The sequence below is a fragment of the Labrus bergylta genome, chromosome 2 (assembly GCF_963930695.1).
Source record: "Labrus bergylta chromosome 2, fLabBer1.1, whole genome shotgun sequence".
Taxonomy (NCBI): domain Eukaryota; kingdom Metazoa; phylum Chordata; class Actinopteri; order Labriformes; family Labridae; genus Labrus; species Labrus bergylta.
This window is the reverse complement of record NC_089196.1, coordinates 14,598,120-14,620,912: the sequence shown is the minus strand read 5'-3', so window position 1 is coordinate 14,620,912 and position 22,793 is coordinate 14,598,120. Positions and strand designations below refer to the sequence as shown.

The 22,793-nt window shown below is 39.6% G+C and overlaps 2 protein-coding genes and 2 non-coding genes across 7 annotated transcripts in view; 3 read left to right on the top strand and 1 right to left on the bottom strand.

The window, feature by feature from the left end:
* Nucleotides 1-17: 17 nt before the first annotated feature.
* trnai-aau (transfer RNA isoleucine (anticodon AAU)) lies at nt 18-91 on the top strand. The gene has a single exon. It is a non-coding gene; the product is annotated as a tRNA-Ile (tRNA).
* A 1,342-nt stretch (nt 92-1,433) lies between these two features.
* On the top strand, nt 1,434-1,506 carry trnaf-gaa (transfer RNA phenylalanine (anticodon GAA)). The gene has a single exon. It is a non-coding gene; the product is annotated as a tRNA-Phe (tRNA).
* A 144-nt stretch (nt 1,507-1,650) lies between these two features.
* Nucleotides 1,651-13,906, bottom strand: fam81b (family with sequence similarity 81 member B). Its single transcript, XM_020652373.3, has 7 exons — nt 13,707-13,906; nt 12,430-12,548; nt 10,825-10,954; nt 8,925-9,031; nt 6,218-6,329; nt 5,105-5,306; nt 1,651-2,354 (listed from the first exon to the last, which is right to left on the bottom strand). The coding sequence occupies exons 1-7, from the start codon at nt 13,875-13,877 to the stop codon at nt 2,218-2,220; spliced, it is 978 nt and encodes a 325-aa protein (XP_020508029.2). The 5' UTR covers nt 13,878-13,906; the 3' UTR covers nt 1,651-2,217.
* A 5,824-nt stretch (nt 13,907-19,730) lies between these two features.
* The window catches only part of mctp1a (multiple C2 domains, transmembrane 1a), a 128,106-nt gene continuing 125,043 nt past the window's right edge, over nt 19,731-22,793 (top strand). For all 4 annotated transcript variants that reach the window (XM_065965406.1, XM_020652378.3, XM_020652379.3 and 1 more), the window contains exon 1: nt 19,731-20,910. In XM_065965406.1, the coding sequence (XP_065821478.1) occupies nt 20,374-20,910 (537 nt within the window). In that variant the 5' untranslated portion in view covers nt 19,731-20,373. The remainder of the gene's footprint in view (nt 20,911-22,793) is intronic.

Genomic DNA, 22,793 nt, shown 5'->3' with positions numbered 1-22,793 from the left:
CATAATCGGGAAAGCATGGCCGGTTAGCTCAGTTGGTTAGAGCGTGGTGCTAATAACGCCAAGGTCGCGGGTTCGATCCCCGTACGGGCCAGAGATCTTTTCTCTAAAATGTTAGAGGTCATATCAGTTCAGCAATAAGAGATCTTAATGAAAAAATGTGCTTTACCACTAATATAACCTACACATCTGAAAACTTTTCAAACCTAAAGTTCAGCTCTTCAGTTCCTCACACTCCTTCTGTTTGCTGAGAGAGGCTATCTGCAATAATTGTTTGTTTTTTTTGCACTGAGATTCAGGGCGGTTCTAGGCAGGGGCCAACAGGGGCCAGTGCCCATGTAACACTGAGCTTGGTCCCCCCCCCCTGTGGCCACCCCTCCAAAAGGAGGTGCCCCCCTAATAACACATAAACAGTATCTGACTCAACAACCGAACGCACAATCTACTGTGATATTAAGTAATGTACTGAAACAAATATAAATCATGGTATTTTATGTTGTGGTATTTAATGATGTGCGCTATTATTTGGCATAATATACAAACATTATTTTGGTCAATTATTTCGCCCCTATAATAATACTAATCATGCTGTATTTTATATTCTGATTAGTCACCTTTACAACCAGGTGTAACTTGTAAGGATCGTGCATTTGTGGAATGAGCAACACAGCTAAACGTGTGAGTAGCGCCCCAAGAAAATGTGCCAAAATCCCCTGCAGTGTTCTTCTGTTGGTATTCGAAATATTGGGGCGAAATAAGTGGTCGAAATAACGTTTCCAAACTTATTTTGAGGAGTTTATATATATTTTTTAAAGCGATCATCTTTGTCTATTTTTCACCTGGGTTTAATGTTCTCCTCTGACAAAACAACTGGCCCCAGTTTGGCCCCCTCAGTAAAAGTGGTCTAGAACCGCCACTGCAGTGAGATTGAGCTTTATGAAAAGCAAACATCAAGATAGAGGAACATTATCAATGATCATTGATGTTTCTGGCCTCCAGGAAAAAGCCAGTCTGCTATATAGATTATTCCCTTTATTTCAGCCCTGTTTTTGATCTCTGTAAACTTCTGAGGAAAACATTTTGGTAAATTTGCAAGTTCTGTTTATCAGTGTTGTGAGCTTATTTGGTTAAAATTGCTGCGAGCACCTCCATGTTTCGTCTGGCTCTCGTTGAAGATAAGGAGAGGAACGGGTTTGGGTGATAATCTTTTAAGTCGGTCACGTCGAGCCTCGCCCTCCACGTGGCAAAAAGGTGATTTTATGCTTTGTCACGTTAAAAAAACGTCATTTTATTCACTTCAAGAGACAATATTACAATCTAGGTACTGTGTTTATAAAACGGCAAGCATCACGACAGTCAAGTGAGTTATGAATGACCGGCAACATTTGTGTTTATTTAGTGTAGTAGTTGCGCAATGACCTGATGTTTGCACGTAAGCCGAAATAGCTCAGTTGGGAGAGCGTTAGACTGAAGATCTAAAGGTCCCTGGTTCGATCCCGGGTTTCGGCAGTGGTTTTGTCCCGCTAAAGATCCGCGCTTTAATAGAGGTTACTCATAAAAGAACTCATGGAAGTGTAAATCTACTCTACCTATAGTCATCATACATCGTCCCATGCGAGGATACCGCACATAAAGCACTTAACACAGCAAGCAGTCCGTGAAACTGGTTTAGTGAAACATGCAATTCCAGGTGATCAGCTGTTGTAGAGAAGAATTTGTAACATTTTCACATAATGCTGCATTTCAATCACGTTACAGAACTGTCCCGTTTATAACATTTTTATGTATCTAAAACATTAGCATTATTGTTGTGTAAACTAATTAGTGTTCTCTCATCAAATTTCAATTCATGACAAATTGTTTATATCTTAGTAAGTAAAAAAGAGAGAGCAAAACTGTAGGCAACTCATCTTACCTTTATAGATCTCTAAAGATGAACTAAAATTTTTATTGACTGTGTCAAACAAAAACTATTTAAACGAAATCAGACTTCAGTCATCAATTTCCCTCTCACTTCACAAAATGTCATTCAAATTTGCTTGATCATCTATCTGATTTCTGTATGATCTAATTTAACCGTATCTGCAACTCCTAGAATAAAACATGTAGTGCTCTTCTGAAAGTCGAGCCTTGTGTTAACAAATAGTTGAATCCATTTGTGTAGGACAGGTTTGATGATAACAAGGTGCTCCTCGTCAGTCGCTCCTCATTAGTTGACTGTCAAAGGTCGTCAAGCTCTGCCTGCACTTTGCTGTGCTTGTGCCTTAAAGCCTTCTGAAGCTTCTCCTTGTTAAGGTGGGACTTGATGTCACCTATCTGCATCAGGGACTCGATGGCATCATGCATGGACAGGAAGCCTGGGGAAAAGAGAGGTAGAGTGTGCAAAGGATCAGCAGACAGAATCATGATGAAAGCTGCTGATTGATTGGTTGATTTATGTGATATATTGGTACTGAGTTTAGCTTTTGTTCACTTTTATAACTATTTATGATGTTAGCTTGAAAGCACTTTAGTGTATGTAAACAAAGTGCAGGGAAGCTGTGTCTCAGTGGTAGAGTCAGTCGTCTCTCATCGGGGGTTCGATTCCCAACTCCTGAAACCACATGTACGATGTATGGACCCTTTACATAGCAGCCTCTGCCGTCAGTGTGAGAATAGTGTGCATGGGTAGGTATAAAAGTACTTTGAGTGGTACTACACAATCATCGTCAACCTTTATTTAAGTCATTGAGGGCGACCCTCATTTACAATGATGCCGAGAAAACATACATAAATGGTAAACGACGAGAAATGAGATGAAGCTACTACAGAAAATAAAATCAATAAAAGAGAAATAAGAACAAAATATACACTAAAATAATTTAAAGGCTTGAAATGACTACAGTGATAAGTCAGTAATTAAAATCAAATAAAACTGCCCAATACAGTCAGGTATTGGGAGGTTAAAAATAATATTTCTAAAGTGTCCATAAGGGATAAAAGTGCTCAAATTCAGGTCCTGTTGTAAAATATTCACTAACACTAAAAGCAGTTTTCCCCAGGTCAGTCCTGGCATGAGGAACCTGGAGAACCAGCCTCTTTCTCGAGCAGGTTAAAAATGGACCATGGTTCAGATGTAGCAAGGAGGTGATATATGATGGTAGCTTTCCAGTAAGGGCTTTATAGATAAAACGATGCCAGTGGTTATTGCAAGCTCAAGTCCATCCATCCAAACCACTTTGTAAACACACGATTTTAAAATTAAAATAAATTGATAAATTATTAAACAAATAAATTAAGCTACTATAATTTAGGATGCTCTTTTGGGTTTATTTAAATAAATAAGTATGTGTTTTTCTCTCTCTTAAAACCCTTGCAGTCTCTGTTCTTGTATCTGCTTAAAGCTCTCCCTGCTCCTAATCATCAGTTATCATGACTTCCTCGGGTAGTTCTGAACAGCAGCCTAAAATAGAAAGATTTTTCAGTATTCCATTGACTAATAAGTCATATTCTGTGGCTGTGAACTGTGGTGTAAAGATGAACTTTTCTCTGATGGGATATTAAATCTCTCCCTCTCTGTCAGTCGGATGACCTGCCTCTTGAAAAGCATATTTACGACACTCATCAATTATGTAATGCTGTCTCCCCTTTATCACCCTCTCGTTCTATCTTTTCATCCCATTCTTAAAATAGAGCGATGGCTCTCTCTCACTGAGATCGGCAGCTGAGTGGTGATTCATAGTCGTTCACTGCTGACTTTATTTACTAAAGGAGGCCTTGGCCCGTCTCTTTTTATCTATGATTTAACAAAAGCTGGAAATTGAGAGAAGTTGACCGAACAATTGAGGGCTCCTGAATTTCCCAGGAACCCAGGGCTCCTGGGAAAAGAGTGTCCAGTTGGCACGGCAGTGATATGGGGATGGATGTCAACAGCAGCTTGGTGCAAAGGCAGAGCTGAGCTGCAGCACTAGTCTTTGTGTGGTTTATTCTGTGTGGCAGGTCCATAAAGAAGCTTTAAATCACACACCCATGTCATTGAACATGACTATAAATCTTTTTTTTTTGTATTAAGGCGCTTGTGTTAGTTAGCATGTGACTGGCAGATTCATGACTGTGAACCTGGCCCGTGTAGCCAAAGGCCTGGTTCTGACCAGGTTCCACAAGGATCATGGTTCTCTTTATTATCCCTGTTAGAAGGCAATTTGTTTGATTCCATTACTCATGTGTTCAGTTTTGTTTGTTTATGCAGTTTTCAAACTCTTCTCTCATTTCAGACTGCTCCACTCCCACATGCCTGCCTCTCTCTGCCCATAGATTCTCCCCCTCTCATTCCCCTCACACACCTGTTCCCTTATTGCTTGATTAGCTCTCATATTGCTTCACTTTCACTAACCCTCTGCCCGATTGCCTCAGTGCGTAGCCTTAACTTTCTAGAGTTTCTTTTGACCTAGAGAACCCATTGCCATTTTCATTGCCCAAAAGAATGGAGAAAAAAATGCTCTCTAGAAAATGTAATGATTCTAAGAATCTTCTTCGAATTTTTCACTTGGAGCAACTCTTAGTATTTAGGAGGCTTTGTGAATACTATGGGTACTTCTCATGTCTCTACACTCTGGGTGTGTGAGGTCACTAAGGGTAAACAGAGTCAGACATTTTCAAGTGTTTCCAACATAAAATTCTGAAGCGTTCAAAAAAAGTGCACATTCTTTTTTACACCTTATCCACATTGTTATTCGCGTAAGTATTAAACAGAAAAACCCATGACTGGTGAGTTGAAAAGAATCTGAATTTGGCAAATCACCTCCCTTTTTTTATGTGTGCTCTGCAGCCCTTTCTAATATCATAATTTCAGTCTTCTCATGTTTAATTAAAGATGTCATCATCACGTCATTGACCACTGTCATGTAAAAGGATATTAAGCATCTCACTTGTGAGCAAAAAATAATTATCATATTAATCAAGCAGTCGGGTCACTTCAGCGGATGACTTATATTTCCGTCTATCTTTTTCTGGCTCTTATGTGAACATTTTCAGCATGTGCATTTTTCCTTGACGTATATGGTCAATGTTAGCGAACACATGTTTTTTGTTTTCTCTCTGATGACAGCCAGTCACAATGATCCCCCACCTTTGTGATATTCCTGTTTGAGCAGCTGCAGCTCCTGATGAAGGCCGCTCTCCACTGAGGTCATTCTTTTACTGAGGACGGTTTCACAGCGTTTCATCTGCTCTGCCTGGCTTTGGTGGATCTGGTCCTTCTGGGTCTCACACAGATCTACACGGGCCTCAAGAGCACGCAGCCGGTCACATAATCTAGATGCTGATTCTCTCTTCACACATAAAACACACAGAAAGATCATACATCACTTATTTATCCTTTACACTGTGTTACCTACCTTGAATCAACATTTAAACCCTGATTTAAATCAGCCCTTTAACATGTAACCATTCAACTTTTAATATATAACTGTAACAGAGAAGTCTTACAGCATCTGCAAAGCATTTCTGAGTCTTTCTGTGGCTTGAAACAGAAAAAGGGGGCTGTAAAGAAAGAAAAAAGAGCCAAAAAGATTTGAGCAATGATAAAGGATAAAAGGATAAAAAATCAATATTTGTACAAATGCATTTTGAAATTCCCATTAAATGAAAGAGAGAAGTACAGTACAAACGAAGGAGAAAAAAGCAACTTCTTCAAAAGCAAGTTATACAGTATATGCTACCATGTGTATTTACTACGACTGTACATTTATATTCATCAAGTATTAGTTTGATTTATTGTTTGTAATTGTTCACACATTTTATAGTCTTTATTATGGTTGCTTTTTTATTAGTATTGCTAATAGTTCCTAATTGTATTCCCTTTCATATACTAATGTTCTGTAATGCCAATAAAATAACCTTCAATCCTTGAAATAGGAAATTGTATCACAGGTCTTATATACAGTTGTTTGATAATTATGTATTGATAGTTGTCCCTTATGTCTCAGACAGCTGAATTATAACTCACCCATACAAACCCCTCCCTGTAACCTACTGCAGCTTTCTCAACATCCGTTCCTCACCCCTGACTTGATTCTAATTTCTTCCTGCTGAGTCACAGCTCAGTGTGACTCAAACCTGCACAGTTCAACACAGTACACAAATAAGCAATCTCTCGCACAATCTGACAAGTAGGTGACATAAACATAAAAACCCTATTGTGAACGAAAAGTTCTTTTATAGACTGTGGTTCTTGTAGTACCATTTTGTCCTGCTGTTGAGTGCAGTGCTGGGCAGATGTGTCGAGCTGCCGTTCTGTCCACTTCCTTAGTGAATCTGTTTGCTCCTTTGCCTCCTTTAAGCCGTTGGAGATCCTGCAAAGCCATTGGGGAAAAAGAGTAATTTTGAAAAATGTAGCAACAGATGAAACAGAAATAGAAATTTGGGGATGGTTCTACTTAAAAAGAAAGTGTACTTTTCCCTTGCAAATACTTTGTCATCTCCTACCCTCTCTACTTATATATCTGTATTAGTATTATTATTATTATGTGAATTATAAATCTATATTTATATTTTCACCAAACCCCTGCTCAAGATGACATTGTGTCCTTGTTAACTATGGGCAGCTTCGTCAGCAGTATGGCTAATTTTTTGTGGTCAACGTGATACCAGCCTCAGCAAGAAGGAAGCTGTTGCTGTTGGAGGGTGTTACTTTATGTGAGACTCACATTCAGACAACCACATAGCAGAAAGCACATGTCACCTACAAATGTAAACCTATGCTTCGGTAAGCATATATTTGTAAGAGTGTGTGTCTTTTCAAATTTGTTCAGAATGATTAAGATCTTTTTAAATTGCACAGAAAACTTTGACTGAAAAAAAAAAAAAAAAAAAAGCATTCACTTAGGATACAAAGAAAAACACATGTTAGAATCATGCTGCATATATCTATACAGTGAAAATCACTTGATTCTGACCTCATGAGTTTGCCATAGCTGTTAGTGTCTCACATTACTCACAAAGCCCACTGGGTAAACAATATAAAAATGTCTGTGATAAAAAGTGCAAACCAGGCCATGCTTAGATGAATATTGTGTGGGCTGTATCGTCGTATACAGCCCACACTGTATCAGGCTGTAGTACAGCGTGGGTGCTGTCTTGTGCTGTTCTATGAATTTCTCTCCAGGATGAGATTTTCCGCTGTATATAAAAACATACTGGCACTTCAATTCAATTGACCTTCTTTCCCTTCATTCTTTAAATCTAAGAAATTATCCTTAAAGGAGAAAATCAATGAGGCACATGGCTGGACTGTATGTGTGTGACATCGCATCCATCTGACTAATGGTAACAGTTGTCAGGCTGTGTGTATACGAGACAACAGGACAGCTGGTTTGGGAGTGTTGGAGGAGTTTTCAGAGTCTGCCTGCCTGCCTCCATGAAGGTCAAACATCTTCCTATTGTCAGAGTGTCGATTGTGTTTCTCTTCTTTTTCTTCTTGAGTCTGAAACTTGATCTCCAGAAGGATTTGGTTCTTTTGTTAGGAGTCAAATTGTTGCCAAGGCAGGAGTTCTAGTCAATTACTGAGACAAACTGGCAACTGATAGATTTTAGAAAAAAAACATTTTAAAGGTGCGATCTTGACTTTTAAACTACCAATGACTTTGCACCTTTTTTTTGTCTGATCTGACAGGATAGGAAAACATTTACAAATACAATAGGTTTTAAATATGGGGACTTAAACTCTTTAAGACTTCAGATATTGGAATTCATTTGATCAAAACATCTTAAGGTTTTTGGGCCTTAATACTGCTCTGAAGTAGGAAGGTTGCCACTGCGTATCTTATAGCATGACAAAATTGGTCAGAACTGAAAAGGATTTGACCACAGATGATAAATAGGAATGATGAGGACGCAACATCTCATGAGCTTCCCCTGAAAGGATAGTTGTATTTATGGTCGTTTCTGGAATGGTGGATGAAAGAAATAATCTTGGAGAGTGTTTTTTCCTCCACTTTTTTACCTGTTTCAGAAACACAGCTTTACTTTCCATCAATTTTTATACATTGTTCTTGTTTCTGTGTTACTTTGCCCCGTGGTAAAACTACATGATTCATTTTGTGTATGCTGCTGATGAGTTTGTAAATCAACTCAACTAACAGCTTTACTGTGCCTCTGGCATCAATATTTTGAGACGGCTGTGGTTCAGAAATGCACTGCTTGGAACTGCAGAGAGTTAGGAGCGGTGAAATAACTTGATAAGCCAATTAGTTGCACATAGATTTCTCTTTATTATGTGGGTCTGGGCAGAGAGACGGAGGGAACTTAAAAAGTCAATCGCTTGAGGAGCCATGCAGAAAGCAAAGTCAGACTAAGTGATGGTATATAAACGTCTCAGACACAAGCAGCATACGTCATATAGAATGCAGCCCACACATTCCCAATCACTAATGTACCTGACCTGGGCTGCACATGGACTGTGAGCACACTCACACTTTTTAATGGACAATCTCCTAACATTATTTAACATTATTTATGTATTTATGTCACTCCTGAAATGTGACTTTGAATGCAGCTTATGCTGTTTTTATGTTTGTCTTTTGAGTGTGATTTGATTGTGATGAGACGATCTCTGAGCTTGTAATGCAAGACAAATTTCTGTGCAAACGGACAATAAAGTGTTATCTTATCTTATCTTACCTTAGAATGATCTAGAAGAAACTACAGTTTAGATGCAATGACATGTTACGTCCACTTACAGGGCAAACTTAACTTTAAGCCAATTATTCTAGAAAAACAGTTTCATACAAATATTATATTAAAGCTATTAGTATTTGAATGTTTCCCTGAAAACATAGCTCTCATGATTATAATTCATTATTTAATCATTTATAATATTTGGATAGATTTGGAGGATGTGCTGTTGCAGTGTGCATGCGTTCTGTTTTCTCTTCATTGAATAAACGTACCTGTCTTCTAGTTGTTTGAGTTTTGCCTGCAGATCAGACATGTCGCTCTTTTGACCATGATAATGCTCTGACACTGAGGCCTCCAGTCTCCCCAGGTCATGATAGAACTGGAGGAAAAAAAAGAAATCCAACATACACATGCTGTAATTTGACGCCGGATGATCATGTGTTGCTGCCTCCATGAGATGATCTTTAACCTTTGAGGTTTCTGCTGAGACAAGCAGACTGAGCCTCTGCACCAGTCAGGGGACTCGGAGTATCAGCAGTGACCCACTTTCTCTACCATTTCAATTATCTTTATGGTACCTGCTTGACCAGTGCTCCACATCCAATGTGCTGCCATCACCATGATTTACCCCTTCCTGGCGTGTTACCAGCAGAACAGAGCGTACGCTGAATCAAGGAGAGTGTTTGTCGACGGCGGTTTGGGTCAGCTTAAGATGGAGTAAAGTGACGGAGAGCATTATGTGACGTGTGTGTCCTAATCCAGGGTTTTAGTGTTTTTATCTATTTTTGCTGTATAAAAGGAATGGGGCTGAAAGGGCAGTAAATATTGGGCGGTTTTTACTTGATGTTCCTGTTTGAAACCATTTCACATCTCATTTCCTTCTTTCAGAATCTGTGGTTGTTGTTGCACCGCTGAGTTTCCTGTATAAGGCCCTTCTCACTCTGCAGAAGTAAACTCTCAATCACATGAAAGAAACAGGCAGCCACACTGACAAGTCTAGTCAGTCAATTATATCACTGGATTCTATTGTCAGATTATTATTTCCTTTATGCAAAGCATATTCAAAACAGAGTCATCCCTCTTTCCTTTATATCTAACAATTCCCAAAATAGAGCCCATTACCTATGATTTAAGACTGCAGCGGCTCTAGACTGTTTGTGTATTTTTTTTGGGGGGGGGAATTAAAGGCAGGCTTGTTGTACATTTAGCTTGTTTGTGAAATATAGTATACTTTCATGTATTTAACAACAAGATTAAAAGTTAACAGCCATGCTTGTAGGGCTTTAAATCAGTATAGGCAAAGCTGGCCTTAAATGTTAAAACCAGAATGCTGTGTTTTTGTAGTAAGTATCCTCTTGTTTAAAATACAAAAGCAGTAGGTAACTTGTTAATTGTTTTCTGAATTGTTTTAGTTTGGTTGTATCCTTAGAGCTAGATTTGCATGTTAAACATTCTTGATTTTAGTTTATCTGTTAGATTTGAATGATGGTTCAGAATCATGTCTAGACAGAATCTTTTGTTACTCTTCTCATTTGTTGTCAGACAAACCAGTGAAAACTATTACAACCATAGACTATAAAACATGGACGTTGTCTCACTGTTGTCACCCATTGGTCTCTGAAGCGGACTATTGAAGCCTATTGATGGCTTTCACTATATTGGAAATGCTGTCTCAAACTTACTTTCAGTAAACCAAGCTTCAAACTGGGATGTGGAGCTGAAGCAGGCCTTTAACCGTTTTTAGAACCAGGCTGTAAACACGTTTATTTCTGCAATGAAAATAGTAATTTTAACATGATGGGGATTCCATGGCTTTTGAAACCAGCCTCAAGTGAACACATGAGGGATTGCATTTTTTTGCACTTCTCCATTTACTTGAGTCTTTAACACTGAAGGGTTGCCACTTGGCTAAAACATTGAAACATTCTTGCCTTCTTGCTCGGTCCAAACTGACAACCCACTAAACTGATACCAATCCGAAGAACTATGGTCTATTCAAAGTCAAAACAGTATTTATTAACCTGAATATTCGTCCATCTTCATCTTCAATTGTCTTTTTGGCACTGGTGTCAAGCTGCTTTGTCGATATTTTGGACTTGAATAAACTGCTGCTTTACATTTCATCTGCCGCATGTTCTTTTCTTTTCCAGGCACTTAATCAACGCCTCTTACCTTGGCCTTCAGCTCTTTGAGTCGTCCGTCCACAGCTGACTTGACCCCTGCCACCTCATGCTGTAGTCTATTCAGCTGCCACTCCCCGGAGTTCCCGTCAGCGCTCAGCTTGGCGATGCTGGCATCACACCTGAGATAATAGGTGAGGAAGCAGAGGGGGAACCAATGAATGAGAAGCGTGGGATGAGACGGAGTTAAGAAAGGTGTGAAGACGGTGAGATAGGGGAAAGTCTGTGGAAACAGTGGAAGTGCACTAAAAATCATGCACATTTCACATAGTCAACAGACAGGCAGATCGAAAAGAAAGAAGCTACCATCATCAATGGAAGCCAAAAGAAGGTATTTTTAATGCTAAGTTTTGTATCCCATAATACTGAAAATCCAGTGGACACGTGTTTATATCTGTTGATAAATTACTTAAAGACAAGTAGGTCAAATGTGGCATCCTATTAAATAAGTAGTTTACCACCAAGGTTACTCAGCAGATTCTGGAGAAATACTTCACAGCGTTTCACATTCAACATCTTGTTTCCCCGTCCTTTCAGTTCAGTTTATGTAATAGACATGATCTTGATCTTTATCAGCATTGCAAGACAGCTCTCTTCCTTCCTTAACTGGATTTAAGACACACTCACTACTAAGCCTTTCCATCTCCATCAGGTTCACTGTGCCTGTATGTCAATATAATGATTGTGAAAAAAAGTGTATGAGCTTACAATAAATTTCAGCTGCTAATTGTTAAGATGTCCAGCGTGAAATCTGGGTTATTTCCCCGTAGACCACTTCATCCTGTCCATAAAGAGCTTCACAAACCATGCACAGCTCATCAAAAACCACTGGCACTTAACTATTTATGAGCGACATTTGAGAGGTCATTAGACAGAGTAGGTTCATTAATTCTACGGCCTCTATTAGACTTTAAATCTGTTTGTTTAGTATTAGACTATACCTCCTGCAAGTGGAGATATTAAAGGACTTCAGCAACACAGAAAAAAAACCCAATTCTTATTCAGGCCCTTTGAGGCAGAGCAACAGAAAAAATGTCATCCTCTCTTCAGCAATCCAATCTGTTGTAATACGCACAACCTGCAAAGACACAAAATAATAAGCAAGTGTTGATAAGAATCCGGAGTTTGTTCAAACCTTGAACCTTTACACTGGTGAGGAGGAAATAATGTGTGCATGTGTGACGGTCGAAGGTTTCCCACAATGGATAGGAAGTTGTGAGGCTGGAAAAAGGTGCTAGACTGGACGTAGGATGTACAGTTACAGTTCATCAGAGGAAGAGATAAACAAGCATGATATCAGCAAATAAAATAAATAGACAGACAGAGGCTGCAATCCTTTGCCCTATTGACCTTCACATGGGACGGCAGTTCAGTACTGATGTGTGAAATATCCCATGTGTGTTTTTGTTTCCCCCCTTCATTGAAACCCTTTGACTTCAATTTGAAGAAATAAACCTTGTCAACCATAACTGAAGTTTCCTGGCTGGATTCATGCATCCTGACCCGATGCCCATGGTGATAGTGGCTCAATACATTTGAACCTTTCCTAACAGTATTTTTTAACACACTCTTTATTGGCTAAAAATGTATCGAGTACCTGGCTACTCTTCCTCTCAGGTCCCCAATGCCTGCTGTGTTCTTCTGATCCAGTTCTTGAATAGCCTTTGTTGTTCCAGAGGTGATCAAATCCCGCTCTGTGATCCGTCCCTCCAGGGCCTGTTCAGAACAATGAGAAAAATGTTTTGCAACTTTATGTTAGGGCAGAAGTTCCAAAACGTTTGTGATCAGAAAGCACCACGTACCAAATCCAATTCCCAAGAAACAAAGAGTCACATATACCTTTATTGATGATAGTTAAAATACATGATAGGTGAGACTACGAGGTGAATAAGCTGCATTATCAGGACCAGAGTGATCACTTTCCACTTGTAATGTTTTTTGGGCCCTGTAGCTATTCCACATCTTCTGCTTCAAATCATGTCTGATGAGTCTGAATCTCACTGTGTTAATGTTCATGTAACTCGTTCTAGCTTTTTTTTTTTTTTTTGGACGTCGCTTCATGTTGGGCTTATGTGGCTGAGAGGTGAACAGAGGTGAATTTAATTTCTAAAATACTTTAATGATAAACCATTGGTTAATCGTCACCTCACCACCGGTGCATGTATGATCAATATATAGGCTGTATGCTAAGTAGGCCTATCTGTGATAGCCCAACATCAAAGACAGAACCCTCCGGCTTATCATCTGTGTGAAAATTGACAGTGGATGATTATTTGATCTGATTGAGCAGCATATCCACTTCACATCGTTAGCTTGTTACTTCTTCATGTACAGAATGAATTAGCTCTTAGAAATGTATGTCACATTTCAGATAATGACAGGATCTAATCACATTAATGGCCCATTTTGTTGCGCTCAAGTATTATTTCTTTCTTACTCACTGTTTGTAAATGGCAGTTAAGTTGTTCCTGGAATCTAATTTCACAGAAACACTTCACAGCATTTCTTCTAACTGCTGTTTTTAGGTTAAATGGTGCTTGACTTGCTGTATGTATTCAACCACATACTGTGTACATCCTACTTTTTCTGCTTATACAGACAAAATCTCTAAAGGCTACAGCTGACGAGGACTCGGGTCGGCTCTGCTGCACCATTCTATCAGGTGTAATCAAATCAGCTGTGAGTTTGTGGTCGTGAGCGCGGGTGTGTGCTGCACATCAAAAGAGACAAGAAGAAAGGGAGACAGATAAAAGGGTGAGCGGGGAAAGAAAACCAGAGAAGGAGAGAGAAAAGAGAAACTACACAGATGGGAAAAGATGTTATCCATGTAATGAGACTTTTTCCACTAATCGTACTTTCTTCCCACTTGTATACCTGTATGTCTTTGCTAAGATGCTTCACAATGCGAGTCACAGTCAGTATGTGATTCTCCAGGAGTCTGCAGGACATTGCCTCCATCTGCAGGGAGCCTCTGGCGGACTGCAGCCCTGCTGCCACCTCTTCTTTGATCCTGAAAGCCTGTTCCAGCAGCACCGCCAGTGTCATCTCCTGACCGCTAAGGCCACCTGCCAATACATCAGACCTGAAACAGGAAGAAAACAGGAACAGAAAAAGCAAGCTCTGAGTCTGTGAAGCTAGGAAGCTCATTAATATTGATTTTGGTAATAGAGGGATTTGTGCTGTAAATAAGGTCAAGTTAATTTCTTTCACACTGGAGGCACAGGGTGATAGATTAAGGTGATCGAATACACTATTACAGGGTGACCCAGAAGAATAACACAGAGGCGATTCAATTGGCATTTATGCCCTGAGGTCACTTGAGGTCATCAGATCTTTTATTTCATCTTTGTTCCTGACCCGTTAAGCCTGTGTCACACTGCCTGATGCTGCTGTGAAATAAAGATTAATCTGATCAATGTGATTCACAACTATGTCGCTGACGGTTCATGGCCGTAATTTGATCCAATCAGGTGGCAGGACAAGAACTTATCTTTGTCTTAGAATAGAATATGTGACCCAAATGAACTATGAGTACGTGAAAAATATGAAACTACTGAAACACATTTTCAATAGGTAAATGAATGCAAATATCAAATACAGGAAGTGTATATGTAGTTTTTGCCTGAAGTTAATAAATATAATGTGGTGCCTTAAAAGTATTGAAAATTTACATCTGCTGGTTAAACATGGTTATGGACGATGAAGATCAAAAGAGTTGAGAAGTCTCTCAGTGCTCAGGGATATTCTCTTCACTTGATATTTTATAAATCAATCAAAAAATCATTGCTTCAATCAATCTTTATTTGTATAGTGTCATCTGTAAGATTAAGATTTACTTTATTGATCCCTGCAAAGGGAAATTCTGTTTTTATACTCTGTTAATCATGGAACACACATAGGCTGAAATATACACAAACAGGATCCTATGGACAGAGTGAAGTCAAAGTGACATGTCAGGTGCACCTGAGCTGGTGGTGGAGAGGGGTTGCCTTGCTCTAGGGCACCACAGCATTGCTCAGTAAGTGATCTGGCATCTCTCCAGCTACCAGACCAACTTCCATATTTGGTTTTAGCTACTGCCACCCCTAACAAATGTTCTCTCAAGTCACTTTACAAAAGAGCAGGTAAAATACCTAACTCTTTGTTATATTATCTGACCCAACATTAATCCATCACGATAAATAAAAGCGCATATTTGAGAAGTTACCTGCTGTGATTCTTATAAGACTGTGACTTTGGCTTGTGGGACATTCTTTGTCTCTGAAAAGAAAAAGCACATCATAAGCTTTAGTGTAATGTACAATAGATTTTACTCCATTGTGTTTCCCCCCTGCCCCCAACATTGAAACAAAATATATTCCCTTTTCTATATACATTATCCAACACAGTAATTCAGTTTTGTTTTACATTTCAGAGTACTCACAAGTCTGATCTTTTCTCCAGCTAGAAATCTTGATGTGTTTGTGTTGACACTTGGTAACTGTGGTTTCAGTGAGCTGGGTGTGCCTGACTGCCACTGTGCATTTTTTTCAACACAGTAATGTGGGATTAATGTGTTGTATACTCTGCTTAACTTCATCAGCTTAACTCAGCAAACCAGATATAGAGTGCGAAAAGCACTTTCAGTTAAACTCTAAATGTATCTGACTTGCCTGCCCACAAAATAAGAAGTTCTCACGGCAGCAGTTTCTAAAGTAAAAAGGTGCCTTAAAGGTAGTCCCTGTATGACCTCGATGGTTGATTTCTTCATACAGAAATCTTAAAACTGTTTAATTATGTAATGTTGTTGTTATTTTTTTACTTTTTCCCTTCATTATAAGCTGTAAAATTACTTTTTTGTTTCAACATTTGGGCTACATTTGGGGTCTTGTACTTGGCACCCACTTTCATTGGCTTTAGTTGAGATTAGATGTTTATTGCCATTTGCACAGGTACAGAACAGTACAGGTACATTGGAATTTTTTATTTAATTTAAGTATTAAATAAATTAATTAAGGGACTTTTGCTTTTGTTTGTGGACTAGAACAATGAAGCTCTTCTTGGGCGGTCCTTAAAGCAGCTTAATGCGCCTGACCACAGACTACAAACGTTACCTATTACTTTAATTGCACATTATCATATAAGGTATTAAAAATCAATATAACAATCTAAAATGTTTGCTCACACAGCGGGTGAGTTGGTCCTGCTCTGCTGTAGCCACACTTATACGTCAAATCTCTGACTCATTAATCACATTTCAAACATGGAGTGTTCAGAGTAAATGAAGGTCCCTTAAAAGCTTGTATTTGAGTCGTTCATTAAGCTTTAAGGAGTAGCAGGTCATTGGTCAGTCAGGGGAACATTTCTGACTGAATCATGCTGATGCTGGAAAACAGCAAATGTATGATTCCATGAATTGGGTAAGGGTATTAAGGGAACGTAAGCTACAACAAAATCATAAAAGGCTCTGTAAGCCATCTCTCTGCTTTTCATTGCACACAGTTACACTAGCTACTCATTCAACATTCAGCTTTGCTCTGACTTAATGAACCATGAGGTATGATTCAGCACCTGGAGTGAAAATAACCTCATCATATTTCATTTAAGCGAGACCTATCCGACACTATCACACCGCATGAGTCAAGACGTTCTGCCACTGAAGACCCTGAAATTGCATTCAGCTGAAAAACCGAAATCTGACTCTTTTGATGTATTTTTTTTGGCAGATTTGTGTGTGCTGTCCCACACAAACATTGTGGATTAATCTCTTATCAGCAGGAGTAGGATCATTAAGAGGAAAGGCCGGCTCACTGCAGGCTCATCGGTTATCCACCCTGGCCAAAAAGAAAAGCTGATGGTCGCTGAAAGGAAGCGTCTGGCTCACACGCTCACATCTCCATCTACTTAAATGAGAGAGGGGTTGAGGGCAGTGTGCTGTGTTGCGGCCAGTGCCCTCCTGCTTGTAATTCAAGTGTTTTATTTTGTAGGATGGCAGAGAAATCATGCACCTAACTTAAGATACAGAGACCTGGAAATTACTTTTGATTCAGTGTTTTGGTATTATCAATGTTAGACGCATCTACTGTATATATGAATAAAATAATGTTACAAAAGGCAACATAGAAGTAAAGCATACACTAAAGGATCATTTTCTGATTATTAGATGGTCAAAGCTGAAACCTTGCAACCGAAGGCTGCGTCAGAGCCACTTATAACTTTGATCATCACTCCTACAGGTAAAACCAAGGTCATATGGTGTTTCATAAGAATGCAAGCAGCATACACGCCTCTGACTCCCACTTTCTTGTAAGAAAAAGTGAATTCATGCATTACATTACAACCACCTCTATCTCTAAGAAATTGCTGTAAATTTACAAGGAAATTTCAACAGTATGATCCTGTTATGTTTGAATACAGGACATAACTGTATTATAACGGTTTATAACAATATTTTACTGTATTATTGCTTGAAGGAAACAAAACAGTAATTTACCGTAGTTTTTGCAATGCATTTTGGGAAAAAGAAGTTGAGACCACATGGTAGAAAGGACAGTGGAGTTGGCTTTGTCAGATTGTCATCCATCTCCATCCTGACAATTAAGAGGTGAGTGCCTTACTGCTTTGCTAGTTAGAATAGGCAAAAACCATCACTTACTAAAATTGAAGTCATTTGTAAGATTAAGGTTAGCTAGATTTGGAAATTACACAGAAACACTGCAGGCAGACACACGCGCAGTGAGTGAATTCTTTGCCAGCTAACATTAGCTTGAAATACAGATCTTAACAGTTGCTAATTGGGACAAAAAACATTTTCTTGTAATGTGGTTAACTAAGTGGGCTATAATGAACTTGACTTGCTTGCCTGGTTGTACTAGAATGGTAAGGTTAGCTAACATCAACAGTCACTTTATCTTTGTTTCAGCTTCAACTGACACTGACTATTGATTAAATATTGAATTAGAAATGATGATTAGCTGGGCCTGCTAGGCAATATGGCCATAGTATAAATAGTATAATATACAGTATTTGAAAATGTATAAAAGGAAACTTTAGTGAGACTGTCAGAATGGACCTGAAGCATGTTTTTTGTTTTTTACTGTTTTAACACATAAAGCTGCTGCCATACATCCTGAATTCATGTACTTAAAGTAATTCCAGGACTTATTTTTATTCATACTAGTTTTACTTCATACTTTTACTTTACTTCTTTGTGTATGGAGAATATTCAGAAAGGATTGTCCCTATGATAATGTTCACTTTTCAGCTGGAGCTGCTTTTGTTCTAACGTTGCTTTTTCCCTTTACAGAATCCTTGTGGCAGTTTCAGTCTGGAAGGAGAAATCAGAGGGAGGTTCAGGTCCAGGGACCCAGTTTTCCTCAGAGGACAGGTTGTTTATTCAGTTATGAAACTATAACAGAAATGGTTTCACTTCTCTGTTTAAAATGTATCTACCAAAACTCTTTTATGCACTTTTTATACATTGGAAATGGCCTTTGCTAAATGTCTTAATGTAAATATTTGTGCTAGATTTTTTGCCTAACATGGTTTCCGTAGGTGAACCTGCGGAAGGATCATTACCGGTTGAGATCCCCGCACCCGAGGCCGCGTGGCCCCTCGGTGCTGGCGGCGGATCGTCACTCAGAAAAACTCTCCCTCTCACTTATTTACACATTTTATAAACATTTCAAAGTGTAACAGATTAATTGATTGTACAGATAATTACTCACTGCAGCCCTTAGTTCAAATAAAGGCAGACATGTTTTTTTACAAAGCACCTGAAGAGTCCATTTCTGTAGATCGTGTTCTTGTTAAAAAAAGAAAAACTCCATGAAAACTTGCAGGTTGGTGAGTGCTGAACCTAAAATCAAACCGATCTTCAGTTAATCAAATTAAAAACATCCGGAATCCAAACTAACTACATAAAAACATTAAGATAAGAAACTGTAATTTAACACCCACAGAACCTCCTGCACATGTAAAAACTAATTTGCCTTCATGTTCTTAAAGTGTATTTTCTTTGTTTTTGTTTCAGTTTCAATAAAGACAGGTGTGGTTTGAGAAGACGCTTTGAAGTTTTATTATTTGTCTTAACATTTTAAGTTGCAATTTTAAAGGCACTGTTTATTTATTATTTTAAAACATGGTGTTTTATAACCTGACATGCAAGGAATCATTTATCAATCACAAGGTTTAGAAAATAAATATATTGTGTCCATTTTGGTAGAAGGAAAATGATTCTATAGCTAGGTGTAGTATTTACAATTCACAGTAAAAATCTGCAAATAAACAGTATTAAACAGTTAATTCTTTCAACAGTATTTTCCTGTTAAGGTTTAAAATCACAACTTTTTGATGTATTTACAAAAACGCTAGAAAACTACATTTCAGCAACAGCAATATACCGTTAATTTTACAGTAACTTCCTGGCAACCCTACTGCCAGTTGTTTACTGTTTTTTAACAGGGGGAATTTCTAAGAGTGTACTGTAATTTACTCGTCATCTCTGTTTTCAGGTCAAAGATCATTCAGTGAGCTGTCTGTAGAGTTAGATTACGAAAAGCATTCAATCTTGTAATTATTGTCCGTGTGTTGTGTTTTTGAGAAAGCAGTCACAGTGTGCAGGGATATGGAGCAGGCCAGCACTGGAGCAAGGGCTAGAGGATAAGACATAATGAGTTATAATACACACACAGAACACAAACACTAACACAACACATCAGCAGTACAGCATCCTCAAATAGAGAGGAGGCTGTTGAGCGCTGCCTCCTCGCTGCTGCATGTGGGTGATAGCAGCCACTGACGCCTGACCTAATTGACGGGTCGAAGATATCAAGACTACAGTGGTTTAGGTGAAAAAATAAATCCACGACACAAGTTCTTGGATAGATGTAGTCAGTTCTGGATTCACCAAGGTAACTGCTGTGAGAAAGCTAATACAGAGGCTTTAAATAACCACACACCAGCACATATCAAACTACACACAGATAAACTCAGATGCTTGTGACAGGGAATGCACAACTGAATCATAAACATCTCCACGAGGCATTGTGGGGTTGCATTATGCAATCACCAGCATAGAGATTATCCAGTCAAGTGAGATGGTTGGCCAGAGGGAGGCGCGGTGCAGCCTGGGTTCTGCATTTGAATATATAACAATTAATGAGGAAGTTTGACTGAACCCTTGTAGAGCTCATTGGACAGCACAGGGACGCAAAGACGGCTTGCAACTAAACGGAGCATTTATTGACAATTATCTTGCAGAAGTCACTGCATATGTCAACTTCGCCGCTGGAAGGAGAGCGCCTATCTTCAAAACAAGAGGATATTGCATGCCGGCAGTGTGCAGCCCAGTGTCATAAACACAATGCACTGCTTTCAACGAGGCATTCAACAAGGTTCGTTGTGAGACTTGCTCCCCTTTCATCATCACTCTGTGCGTCTCCTTCTTGGCGCTCTTTAAACTGATCATCAGTGGAAGTGCTCCCGAGCTGCAGGAGCCCAACTGTCACATCCCTCCACCACTCAGAGTGTGCTCAGGCTGGCTGGCTGCTGCACCGGCACCATGGAGCAGAAAGCACCCAAGGATGACAGCCCCGCAAAGGGACAAGAGTCTCTGTCATATCAGCGGAGGATGTGGAAGAATTTCCAGGTGAAAACCAAGCCCTGGCTCAGTCCTAAACTGGGATCGGAGCGTCGCGGTACCGGGGGCGCTGAGGGCAGCAAAAAGGAGTCTGGATTATGGATGTTTAAGAGGAAAAAGAAACAGTTGGACCGGGTTTTTTCGTCGTCTCAGCCGAATCTGGTATGTTCCACGCCAGCGCCTTTTGAAGGAGATAGCCAGACTCTTGGTAGCGATGCGGTCCCGGGCACCAGCAGCGACGGGCAGCCTCTGCTACATCATCTTGGCGCAGCTTCTGGAGCCACGGGGAGCAAACCCGAGCTAACGGCGCACGGGAGCCCTAAACTCCCCGTCTCTCAGCTGATCATGTACCAGCAGAAGAGCTCCTCTCTCGGGTCGGCGTGCTTCGAGAAGCTGGTGGTTGACCCGGCTGCGGTGCTGGGAGAGGATGAGCAGCTGCGTAAAAACGCAAGTGATTCTGTGAGTATGGGCTCAGATCATGTGGTAAAAGAACGCACGTAGTTGATTATGTGTTATACTACCAAGTTGAACTAAAGAGTCTTGTATTCAATAAGGAGGTGGGTTGGGCTACACTGCAATGGAAATTGAAAAGGAGATAAGTTTCATGATGATGCTGCTGCTGAGATGTGCTCTCTCCTATCATGTGATGCGCTCATCGATTTGCCAGTTCGCTGCTTTCTTTACTCTGTCCTGGAGCCTGGGTGACTACAAACACGGCCAATGTTATATGTCTATATTACAAGATTACATAACAATTTTCTGGGGTTTTATTCAGATTACTATTACCCAATGCTATATATCCTGGCTGTGCATAGTAATTGACTCCCCGAAGGGCTATTTCGACACAGTCTACTCATTTACAGTCTCCTTTTGCCAGCATGCATCGTTTTCTTCCATTGATAGGGACTGTCCCCTAGCTTCACGATCCATCTGTCACAGTGTCCTTGCCTCCGCTGCAACAGTCCCATGCATGCTCAAGGGTCCAACATGCCTTTCCTTTTCATGAAAAGGGGCCAGCTGGCAAATGGTTATCAGGCACCAGCAGTGTGGAGATTCATGGCGAGTAAATTCCCACACAACTCAGCATGCTGAGTCAGGGTTCCCCTAGGAGAGACAGTAGCTAAAGGATCAGTCAGCTAGAGTAGTTGTGAGGGTTGCATTCACAACAAAAATGACACACAAGTCTAAATGTTTGAGCATAAGAATGACTTTTCAGTAAAGTCATGTGAAAAATATGGTAAGAGTTTTGATTTATGTCTGGAAGCTTTGTCACCTGATTACCACATACCTGAGTAGGTCATGCCATTTCAGAAAAAAAATTACCTTATACCTTATACCTATATTTAATAGCACTGTTAATAAATATAATATGGAAGACACTGAATGTGTTAAAGCCAACAAGTGCATTCCATTTCGGTGAAAGCAGTTATTGCAAAGCTTTTTATCGAAGCCCACTCAAAGCATTCCAGACTTGCTTCTGAGCACCATCCAGATTGCTGTCGAAAAGTGATTTAGCATTCAAGCACACTTACCCATTAAATCTCCGAGACAAGTGGAGCAGGCTCTGCTGAAGAGGTAAAAGAAAGCAAATATTAATGACTTCATTGAAATTGATCTTGAAGTTAAATCAAAGCACTTCACCACATCAGTTACATCATACACAGAGAGATTGCACTTTGCTAAATAGAGTTTTAGCATTCAGCTTGAGCCACTCTTTACCCCCTGTTGTTACTATTCTTATCCAAACTTCTGTTGTTCTTTAGTCAGATTCTCCTTACAGTATGCAAAAGGTGGGCAGCAGTAGTAAACAAATTAACTACATCACCATCTTCTCAGTGGAGTGATTAGTTGTGCATTTACAGCCACAGATGTATGACATACAGTCTGTTCTTCGTATATTATGTAATAAGGTTAGAGGAAGACAGAGCAGTAGTGACAGGAGATGATGGGGTGAGAGGGAGTAAAGGTGCTGAGGACATACAGGGTAAGGCCAAGTGAAATGTGATGAGGGAATGTGTGATAGGAGAAGATTTAGAATAAAGGAGAGGTGAAGACAGGAGATGAGCACAGATGAAATGAGATTGGAGATGCTTTATACTGCATTATATTTATCAGCAAAATAAACACTCAACATCCAAAAACAGGCAGATACATTTATATCCAGTTGCAGTTTTTCATGTGTCTATTTGTGCATCCAAAAGAAGACTAAAGGTGCACAATGCACTTTTATCCTACCTAAACACTTTACCTACCAAACAAGGATTATAGCACGGAGTCACACTTTTCATCCTGAAATCCAGCATCATGTGAGTGTACAACTTGTCATTACTGAAATGAGAGCC